Genomic DNA, 11,767 nt, shown 5'->3' with positions numbered 1-11,767 from the left:
AATTATTATTATTATACAGAACTGCTCCACATGGTTTTTAATATATCATGCTTTAAGTACTGTAGTTTTAATGTAGTTGGTGTTTTTCTATATAGTGGTCTTTTTATTGTAGTTTTAACAATTTTTTATATATAGTGGTGAGTGTCTATGTATTGTGACTGTATGTTTGTCTTTCAACCACTGCACAAATGAAGTTCCGAAAGGAAAATAAAGTAATTTGAAGTGAAGTTGAAGTATTCAAACTTAATTGAAACACACCCAGCTCAAATGAAGTCTTCACACATCATTATCTTGCCTTTCCCCTCCACAGCTCTAAGCTATGTCATATGTCACACAGCAGAGAAGGCAGACATTCACAAGCCTTCTGTGGCGTTTTTAGGGAACTGCAGGCGAATGCTGGGAGATAAAACAGGAGATGCCCATGATAATACAAATAAAGTATTATTATTATTATTATTATAATACCTTCTCAAGGTGATCCTGATCCTACAAAATTGGGATATGGATTTCCAAATCAAATGTTGTTTTTGGGTATTTCAAAACAATAAGGTGGAGATTAGGATAGTTTTGATGCTGGAAGAGTGGATGCAGCATGGATTCAAGGTGGATTTAGACACATGGCACATATTCAATCAGTTTTATTCAATGCTTGCATATTAACCATACCAAAGCAATATCCATTCTAAATGAAATAATTAACCAATACAATATTTTCAATTAGAACACCAAAAGACTAGGTGCAAAACCTACAAGATCAATTTGATCTGGGATAGCAAAAAAAAAGATGATTACAAAATAATAATATACAAAATCTGGATAATTCTGATCTAGATTAAAGGTTTTGAACTACTGGGGGGACATTCACAAGCCTTATGTGGCGTTTTTAGGGAACTGTAGGCGAATGACGGCCCGGGAGGTAAAAACAGGAGATGCCCATGCTAATGCCTTCTCTTTTTTTTATCCACTTTTTCTCCCCATTTTCTATTTTTCTCCCATCCCAATTTCATGTATCCAATTCGTCCCTCCCCTGTCTTGATCGTTGCTAGACTATGCCTCCCACAGGTCGGCTGTAGTGAGGACAGAAGCCTTGCATCACGTGTCCCCTCCGATACACGAGGAGGCAGCCTGTCGCATCTTTTCACCGCAGCAGCTCGAACTCTGTGGCGAGGAGTAACGCGTGAGAGGCTCACGCTGCCCCAGACACTTCCTGCTTCCGCCGCACCGGCATCACCAAACCGACCTGTAGGAGTCGCTGTCCACAACGTCAAATCCCCACCCACCGGCTTTCCCACCCTCTAACACTTGCCAATTGTGTTAGTATGAATGACCGGCCAGCCGGTAGCAACGCCGAGAGCTGGGCTCGAACCCAGCGTATCCTGCGTTAGAGGCGAGCGCCTTGCCCACTGCGCCAATCAGCCGCTAGATTAAAGGTTTTGAACTACTGGGGGGACATTCACAAGCCTTATGTGGCGTTTTTAGGGAACTGTAGGCAAATAACGGGAGGTAAAAACAGGGGATTCCTATGCTAATGCCTTCTCAAGGTGAGGGAGCTTGGTTCTGCTAATGCCTTCTCAAGGTGAAGGGGTACTGAAGCTTGGTTCTGCTAATGCCTTCTCAAGGTGAGGGGATACTGAAGCTTGGTTCTGATGATGCCTTCTCAAGGTGAGGGGGTACTGAAGCTTGGTTCTGCTAATGCCTTCTCAAGGTGAGGGGGGTACTGACGCTTGGATCTGATGATAATGCCTTCTCAAGGTGAGGGGGTACTGAAGCTTGGTTCTGATGATAATGCCTTCTCAAGGTGAGGGGGTACTGACGCTTGGTTCTGCTAATGCCTTCTCAAGGTGAGGGGGTACTGAAGCTTGGTTCTGATGATAATGCCTTCTCAAGGTGAGGGGGGTACTGACGCTTGGTTCTGACCATGCCTTCTCAAGGTGAGGGGGGTACTGACGCTTGGTTCTGACCATGCCTTCTCAAGGTGAGGGGGGTACTGACGCTTGATTCTGGAAGACTACAGGAGGTGAAGTATTCTCTGGCAAACTGAGAGATGTCATCTGGTTTCCTCAGCAACACAAACTGCAGGAAGTCGGCCATGAGGGCACGGAGCTCCGGATGCCGTCTCAGGTACGCAGCGTGATCCGCCTTCAGCTCCTCCTGTAAGACGACACACATACAGATCTATATCTGTACATTAAATCCCCTACCTTCTCTTTTTTTTTTAAACTTTTTTTTTTAGCGTTTATCGCTTTTCTGGTCAAGCATGACCGACAGAAACAGGTTGAAATGGGATGTAGAGCAGGGGAAGACATTCTGAGAAATGACGGCGGGCCCGGGAATCGAACTCGTGTCCCCCAGATCCGTGACGAGCACGGTTTTCCCCGACGCAGAAATAGCGCCGAGATATGCGGTGAGCTACGGGAGCTCCCTCCCCTACCTTCTCTTACTAGTTACACTGCCGGCCATTATGACTGCTACCATATTGTATTATATATTTAATATGATTTCATCTCCCGACAGCCGGGCTACCCCCCCCCAAAAAATGTATACTGTCTTGTGCAAATTAAATGTAAGACTTTATGATTTTTTTTTGTTGCATTTATTGCTTTTCATGGTCAGACATGACCGACAGATGAGGAGAGGATGAACGGGGAGAAGAGGCGGGGAAGACATGCGACAAATGTTACCGGGAGCGGGAAGCGAACCCGGGACGGCCGCGTATAGGTGTGCGATGCACTAACGTGGTGCGCCGTGTGGGCAGTGGAAGGGTTAACCTTCTGTGTTGTCGCAGTGAGTGGGTTAACCCTTTGGTGGTGCGGTAGTGAAAGGGTTAACAACTGTCTAAACTCTGGTCACCTTTCTGTCCAGGAACCTGGAGTGCATCTGCATGTCCTCCGTCCACGGCAGAGCTCTCTTCTCAAAGACTGGCTTGTCCTCCATCAAGTCTGACACACACAGTCAAATATTCAAAATTGTACATTTACATTTTGTCATTTAGCTGACGCTTGACTTTTATCCAAAGCGACTTACAAGTTCTGTACAACAAGTGAGCGGGAAGGGTACAACTCTTTCAGCGGAGCAACAATGTTCATCAAACAGTGTTGAAACTTGGGTGCTACAGTGTTGAGTGCATATTAGTAAAGACACATTAGCATAGTAGGTACTACGGTAGTAATATAGGCAAGGAAGATTATTTAGTGGAAAAGTGCATGATCGTAAACGACAAACTACAAAGGTTCTTTCTTTTTCTCTTCAATTCAGATATTGATTGAAGAAGTGTGTTTTTAGTCGACGGCGAAAGATTGGGCTGGTTTCGGCCGTCCTAACTGTGGTGGCAAGTTCGTTGCACCATTGTGGAGCAAGGACTGACAATAGCCGGCTTCTCTTTGATGACCCTCCCGGAGCTCGGATAGGAGTGGGTCTGAGGCGGCCAGAAGATGTAGAGCGGAGGGGTCATCAGGGTGTATAGTGAGAGACCATTGACCGAAGGTAGGCGGGAGCCGTTCAAAATGTTTCTTACACCAAATATGAGTATGTGTGTGTGTGTGTGTATATATATATATATGGTGGGGTGGGGCATACCTTTTTCTAGCTCTGGTGGTAGCTGCAGAAGTCTCATGGTGATGGGAGATCCCACCTGAATTCTGCTGGCCAGGTGCCTTAATAGGAAAAACTATTTTCATGAATGCATGATGACTGCAATGATTTAGATCAGCGGTTCCCAAACTTTTTTGACCATGCACCCCCCCGTCACATCCCGACCTAGCTGACGCACCCCCCCAATGCCCAACATAAAAAAGACAACCCAGTCTATTCATACATAGGCGCACTAAAGGCATCAGGTTTAATCCAATAAGAACACATACCAAAGTATGACAAACAAAATAAAATACTTCACCACACGAAAGAACAAAATTGTCCAAAAAACAAAAAAAATTGTTGAATCCACGTCTGAGATGCATCCATAGGTGGGAAATATGTCCGTAGCTGCTCAGCGAGTTGGTTGAGGTGTTCTGTTATTAGGCTTTTTACAGGTTCACCCATGACAACTTTGTGTCCCTCCAAGAACGCATGAAGTGTATAGGGGGAAACACATGAGCATAATACGCTGCCACAATAATAGCACACCGGTCCCAGTCGCTCGCCTATGGCATTTTGGCAGGAAGTAAAGTGCATTTTGGATACACATTTTTTTTTATTATTATTAAAACGTACGTTTTTTATTTAAAAGTTTAGTAAATTTCATGATTTACACAGTGAAAATCCCCATTTGAAATAATGTATATTAGTTATATTTATTAGTAAAATAACACCATAGCACCCCCAAGAGGGCTGCGCGCACCACAGTTTGGGAAACACTGATTTAGACCAAGAACATCACACAGTCCCTTTTGGAATAAATCGGAGACCTTTTCAAACACACAGTTCCTTTTCTACCATAAAAGAATCCCTAAACTATAGGTCCTACTTCTCTCATGGGCATTTCTAAAACAAAATCCCCATATCTAGGTAATTTATAAATAGCATATTGTGCAATCGATGACCCGATATATGAAACGAAAAGCTTTGCGCCGTGGTACAGTATGCGTTAAGGAGAGCCGTCCGATCATCAGGGCCCAGGGATTCCAAAACATTTCATCTAGATCAGAATGATCCGGATAGGGGCGGTTAGGTGGCGTAGCGGAGATTGCGTTCGTCACCAACCCCGGAGACGCTAGGATTCGCCTGTTCGAATCCAGCTCACAGCTCCGGGGTTGTCACCAGCTTGGCTGGCAGTTCACACGATATACAATTGTCAGTATTAGAGGGTGGGAGAAGCTGGCGGGGTGGGTCCGGTCGTTGTAAACAGCGACTCCTACAGTTCGGTCGGGGCGCCTGCTAAGCGCGGATAGGACCTGAGTGGGATAGTGTGATCCTTCCAAAAAAGGTGATTGGCTGGACGTGTGTCGGAGGAAGCACGTGGTAGCCTCCACTCTCCCAGACCGACTGTGGGGGGTAAGTGCGCAGCGACCAGGAAGGGGATTGGGAATTGGCATAACGACTAACATTGGGATGGGAGAAAATCGGAGGAAAATGGAGGGGGAAAAAGATTAAAAAAAATAAAAAATTATCCGGATAGGATTACATCTCAAAATTGGGTATTTCAAACCAGGAGATGTGATCCTGATCCTACAAAATTGGGATATTGTTGGGGAAAATGTGTATATGAGGTGAACTAGTTTAATATGGGTCAACTAAGCAGTGCTGAAAGACGGTCTGGCTGACGTTCTTAAAACAACTTGGACAGATGGACATTTCAGTACGGCACGTTGTGTGCTTGTAATCTCGTACATCATATCGCTTTCATATCTTGTTCTTCTCTCTCTTTCACACACACACATATACTCTTTCACATTCACACACACACACACACACACTCATTTTCACATTCACACACACACATATACTCTTTCACACTCACACACACACACACTCATTTTCTCTTTCACTAATCTTGACTCCAGACTCCAGCTTTGTCTCAGGACGATAAACCTTTAGACTTATCTTCGAGGTTCTTAATGTTTTTATCTCTCTTCGATGTTCTTAATGTTTTTATCTAAATCTATGTTCTTCTTAATGTCTTTATCTCTCTTCGATGTTCTTAATGTTTTTATCTCTCTCCGATGTTAAATCTACGTGTCACCTTAATGTACGTCATGTCATATCTGACATGATATGACACGTCATCATATCTGTCATGTGGGGGCAGGACTGAGAGGGGATTTAGGGGACAAGCAGAGGGATTGAGAGGTTAGAGTGTTTTCCTTCAACTGTGGTGACCGTCTACTGAGCCATAGCTTTTGCTGTTAAAACTTCTTTTCCTAAATAAATTACCTACTTGTTAAAATTGGAAATATCGTCTCCTGCTGTGTTAAACAACCATCAGCCACAACAATATCAATGTTGTTTTTGGGTATTTCAAAACATTAAGGTGGAGATTAGGATAGTTTTGATGCTGGAAGGGTGGATCCAGTGTGGATTTAGACACATGGCACATATTCAATCATAGTTTTATTCAATGCTTGCATATTAACCATACCAAAACAATATCCATTCTAAATTAAATAATTAACCAATACAATATTTTCAATTAGAACACCAAAAGACTAGGTGCAAAACCTACAAGATCAATTTGATCTGGGATAGCAAAAGAAGAAAAAAAAGATTATTACAAAATAATAATATACAAAATCTGGTCATTCTGATCTAGATGAAAGGGTTTGAACTACTGGGCCCAGGACCTAGGTAAGTTTAGTTTATTTATTTAGCACATTATTAAAAAAAAAAAAAAAAAAGTGCTAGGAGGGAACGAAGCCCAAAGGGCTTGTACAAAGTTCCACTCCCATTCCATTGTCCATAAACAATATGAACGAATTACATGTGTAGCATGGTCTACAAAATAAACTACAAAACAGGATCAGAGACATAAGGCAGACACTATAGCGAAAACATGGAAGATTGACACGAGTCAGTAACGAGAACACATTTTTTTATTTTAATTTTAGTACAAGAGGGCAAAGAAGAGGAGAATAACATTGACGGTATATAATGAGGAAAAGGAAACAAGCAGTCATACTAACAGTAGATGTAACACTGATGACACAGGAGTAACTTAATGTGATGGTGATTTATGATGAAATTAAATTAGATTTTAATTGTTTTTTGAATATGGATAAGGAGGTTGCTGACCTCAATGATGAATTTAGAGTGTTCCAGAGTTTAGGACCTCTAAAGCTAATGTTGAATTGATGGCTAGTTGTCCGACAGAAAGGTAAGTGGAGTTTATTGCTATGGTTTGTTGGATATGAGTGAAATTCTGATGAAGTGATGTCATCAACCTTACCCATCAGGCAGGAAGTAGCAGTGCCAGGTAGCAGGTGTGCTCTCTGCAGAGTCAAGGACCCGCTGGATCCCGAAGACCTCCACCGTCTTGCACCCTACTTCCTGCTGCCTCAGACCCAGCTCACTCTGACCACAGACGGACACAAAGACAGACCCTCTCCATGAGATTAAACTGGACAGGGAAAGAAGTCTTAAAGGAACACACCAACATCATGGGAAATGCGCTCATCATCTTGTCCAGAGTCAGACAAGAAGATAGTTAATAATAATGTTCTCTCTGTGCATTCAGTAGAAAGCTATCCGGCTGCAAGCTATAGCCTAGCTTAGCACAAGTGAATGGAAGCGGATACGGATCAGCTAGCCTAGCTTAAAACTCCGGGAGAGGTGTTTTTTGGCCAACAGCTATAGGCTAGCCGATCCGTATCCACTTCCATTCACTTGTGCTAAGCTATAGGCCAGCTTGCAGCCGGATAGCTTCCTACTGAACACATAAGAGAGGAAATATTGGTATCCATCTTCTTTGTCTGACTCTGGAGAAAAGGTGGTAAGCGCATTTCCCATAATGTTCCCCACAATAAACACACAAGATGGACACACTCACATAGGTGACGTGTGTGACGTCGTGCGATTCCTGGTTGAGGGAGACGAAGGTGGCGTCCCGCGGAACGTCCCTCCTCAGAGCAAACAGCCGCAGCAACAGCAGGTTGGAACCTTCGGTTACCAAGCCTCTCAGAGCAGACAGTGGATGGGACACGCTCTCCCTCGTCACCTCCTGGACGCGTTGCACAAACACAAAGGTTACCCTTCCCCCTCAAATGTATATATATCTTTTTAGACTCTTTTTGTACTCGTAAACAGTACTGTATATTTGTAGATCTGGTATGTCATAAATGTCTAGATGTAGCAGTACTGTCTACCTGTATGTCATATACGTTATGATGAATTGAAAATGGGGGACCCTGATGTAAACAAGACGAAAGTATTTCTCTGGTCTGCATCCCCTTAACAGATTGCAGAATGGGTACAATACAGTACGGCTCAATACACACAATTGTTAACCCTTTCACTGCCGCACTACCAAAACAGTTAACCCTTTCACTGCGACAATTCACAGAAGCGACCGTCGGTTGTGTGATAGTAAAGGGTTAACCTTCTGTCGTGTGGCAGTGAAAGGGTTAACAATTGTGTGTATTGAGCCGTACTGTATTGTACCCATTCTGCAATCTGTTAATACAATTTTCAATCAATTTCATATCAATCAACCCTTTCGTCAGGAGAGACTCCTCTTGAACGGCGACCAGAGATAACAGATAAATGGGCAGTGAGAATGACGTTCCACCTCCACCCCACTGTGATAGGCCCAATAGGCCCAACCAATAGGAAGAAGGATTTATGATATGGCGGTGGTGGGAGGCGTTGTGTGGGTTAATTTTTTGAACCCTTTCACTGCCACACTACCAAAGGGTTAACCCTTTCACTGCGACAATACAGAAGGTTAACCCTTTCACTGCCACACTACCAAAGGGTTAACCCTTTCACTGCGACAATACAGAAGGTTAACCCTTTCACTGCCACACTACCAAAGGGTTAACCCTTTCACAACCACACTACAGAAGGTCAACCTTTTCACTGCTACACAGCAAAGGGTTAACCCTTTCACAACCACACTACAGAAGGTTAACCCTTTCACTACCACACTATATAGACAGTTAACCGTATGTAGTGTGGTAGTGAAAGGGTTAACCTTCTGTAGTGTGGTAGTGAAAGTGTTAAAACAAGCACACCGGTGATCATATTACTTGGATGGAGTTTCTATGTACACACTCGAATTCGGGGGCAGGTTGGACAACAACATTTTAACACTTGTTGCCAGGACAACACGATACCCCCCCCCCCACCCCCACACTCATCTTCTCTCACCTCTCCTACAGTGGTGACTTTGTTGACCATCATCTGTCCGTCACGCTGCACCATGTGACATCTCCGTTCCAATCTGTGCCCCTGAAGCTGAACATGAGGTTGATGTGGTTTAGATTAGATTAGATTAAAATGTATTGTCATGATACAGCACAAGTACTGTACAACGAAAAATAAGTTTGGCATCCATTCCAACCAGAGTGCAAATGTAACAGCAAAGTGCAATAGTAATATACAATGTACAGATAAGATGTATGTACAGAGTTGTGGTATTAATATGTACAGTGATACAGGTATAAATACACTATGGTAGTAAGTCATACTGGCCAGCAGCGTAACTAGTAAGAGTGGGTATGTACAGATCTAGATATCGTATCTACAGATATGTAAAAGGGTTACAGTATGTGCAGGTATGTACAGACAGATGTGAATAGATGGAAAGAATAAATATATATATATATATATATATATATATATATATATATATATATATATATATATGGTATATACATGCTATCATCGATCAATCGGTGTGGTTTAAGGGCAGGAACAGGAAATCCAGAACAAGCTCTGGTGGAAGAATAGAAGAGGCCGAGCTAGAGCGCCCAACCTCTTCATTGACTGCTGTGACATAAAGGCTATATATATATATATATATATATATATATATATATATATATATATATATATATATATATCCAGGGGTGTAAAAAGTACCCAGAAAAAAACACACTTGCGTGAAAGTAAAAAAGTTTCTACTTTTAAATGTACTTAAGTACTAAAAGGTAAAAGTAAAAACCTTTTTTTATTCCGGGGCAATGAAATGTTCCGTTGCGTCCTCTTCATCACTCGTACTATCGTTTGTGGCCATCTTCTGTAGCTTGTCACTCTGACTGTCTATTCTTCTGATAGCAGGTGTTTAATCAAAGATCCCCGCTATAGTCTTGCACAAGGACCAATCAGCATGGGTATGGGCGGGTCAATTTTCCATTGATGGGGATTTGATTGGCTGTTTTTAAATAAAGTGCGGCCGCAGGATTAATAATAACGTTAACGTTAGTTCGGCCAGAGAAACAAATATAGTAATTCAAATAGTTGGACCTGCAAGATTTGTACTTTGTAGGTCTGCATTTTAAATGTAAGGAGTAAAAAAGTATGTTTTTTTTCACTGAAATGTAATTGAGTAAAAGTACAAGTATACAAACCTAATAATACTCGAGTAAAGTACAAATCCACAAAAACAGTACATAAGTATTGTAACGAAAAGTACAATTACTCAAGTACTTTACACCCCTGTATGTATCTATGGCTGTGATGGTGAGCCACGATGCTGAAATGACGGTAATAACAGCACACGAGACAGACGGACTCACCTTGACATACTCGCGCTGGTCTTGCTCCAGCGTCTCCAGGTCCATGGATAGGTAGGCTTACGTAGAGATGGAAACAGAAGGAAGGAGATTAGATGGGTGTTTGTAACTTTATAAATCAGACAAAAAGAGAAAAGGGATCATCTTAGCCTCCACCTCGCCGCCCATCACCTGTGATTGTTGTGCCACAGGGCGCCTCGTCAATGGCACCACGGCTGTGGGCATGCAGCAGTAAACAGGGCCGCTGGCCTCGGTTGGTAAACTCCACTGTCACAATGAACTCCCCCAACTCTCTGTCACCCTCAGACATTGTCACCAGAGCATCTGAAAACATACACTTCTGCAGCTCCACAGGGTCTACATCACACAGGCAGAGAGAGAGAGAGAGAGAGAAGGAGCTTAACATGGATCATGCAACAAGCTGCAGCACACTGCCTGGACGAAACGCATGCAAGGTTATCCAATTCAATCCACTTTATTTATAGAGCACATTTAAAAACAAGAAAGTTGACCAAAGTGCTGTACAAGTCCCACAACATAAGATAAAAGCACCCAATAAAAACATATACAATATGTCACGTAAAAAAAGGCAGGTATCTCAAACTGTTTAAAAGCCAAAGCAAATAAATGTGTTTTGAGGCGTGATTTAAACACCTGCAGTCGTGCAGGGGCCTGCTAACATGCAGTGGCAGCTCATTGCAGAGCTTTGGGGCTGCCACTGCAAACGCACGGTCCCCCCTAAGCTTCAGCCTGGACTTAATTAGGAACAGCCAAGAGGAGCTGATCAGAGGAGTTTGATTGATTGATTGAAAATTGTATTAACAGATTGCAGAATGGGTACAGTAGGCTCAATACACACAATTGTTAAGGGGATGCAGACCAGAGAAACACTTTCGTCTTGTTTACATCAGGGTCCCCCATTTTCAATTCATCGTAGCTGAGGGACCTGGCTTGGAGGAACATAAGGTTCCAGCAGGTCCGAGAGGTAGGCAGCCCGGTGCCAAGCCGTTCAGACATTTAAAAGCAAACAGTAAAACCTTGAAATCAACCCTAAAAGTTCAAACGCACAGGAAGCCAGGTTATATTTATTACAGCTCTTTGATAACAGCGCTGGGGTGGGTGCGCAGTGCGCCGTGGTGCTGTAACGGTTCTCTCAAAAGAAACGGACACGGAGAACATGATCTGGCAGTGTGTATACTAGTAGTAACTTACGAATGCTGGACAGAAAGTTGATGGCCTCCTCGGAAGCTCTCAACCCGCCGACGTCGGGTTGTTCAACCTCAGCAGCAACAACTGTCTTCTCTTCCATGGCTGCCAGCCTGCCACAGGGTGGAATTAACGTTAACGCATTTCCTAAAAGAAAATTATGTTACCTTAGCAACGACAACGCCGCGCTGGCCGTAGTAGTAACGTGACGTTTTTGTAGTACCGTAAAGGTTTAATATCCGCGCAGTCATTTTCTGTAATGTTACTTCACTGTTTGTTACAACCTGCAGTAGTCTCTTCTGTGCCTCCATCGTTGTTTTTGGCTCTCAATAATTTGAGATTCATGCCATGTCTTTGTCATGCAGCAAACACACACACACATCATGTAAGATGGGCGA

General features: G+C 43.1%; 1 protein-coding gene across 1 annotated transcript; it reads right to left on the bottom strand.

Moving 5' to 3' along the window:
* Positions 1 to 1,462: 1,462 nt before the first annotated feature.
* On the bottom strand, positions 1,463 to 11,503 carry catip (ciliogenesis associated TTC17 interacting protein; the record flags this gene model as incomplete). The annotated part of the gene is made up of 10 exons (XM_084311842.1): positions 11,376 to 11,503; positions 10,335 to 10,520; positions 10,167 to 10,222; positions 8,797 to 8,883; positions 7,478 to 7,648; positions 6,878 to 7,002; positions 3,577 to 3,653; positions 2,851 to 2,939; positions 1,993 to 2,151; positions 1,463 to 1,483 (listed from the first exon to the last, which is right to left on the bottom strand). The coding sequence occupies exons 1-10, from the start codon at positions 11,470 to 11,472 to the stop codon at positions 1,463 to 1,465; spliced, it is 1,068 nt and encodes a 355-aa protein (XP_084167968.1). The 5' UTR covers positions 11,473 to 11,503.
* Positions 11,504 to 11,767: the final 264 nt, after the last annotated feature.

This window comes from Notolepis coatsorum (genome assembly GCF_963971535.1).
Source record: "Notolepis coatsorum genome assembly, chromosome: 4".
NCBI classification, from domain to species: Eukaryota; Metazoa; Chordata; class Actinopteri; order Aulopiformes; family Paralepididae; genus Notolepis; species Notolepis coatsorum.
Note: the sequence above shows the minus strand (reverse complement) of the source record. Positions and strands in the feature narration are given on the sequence as shown.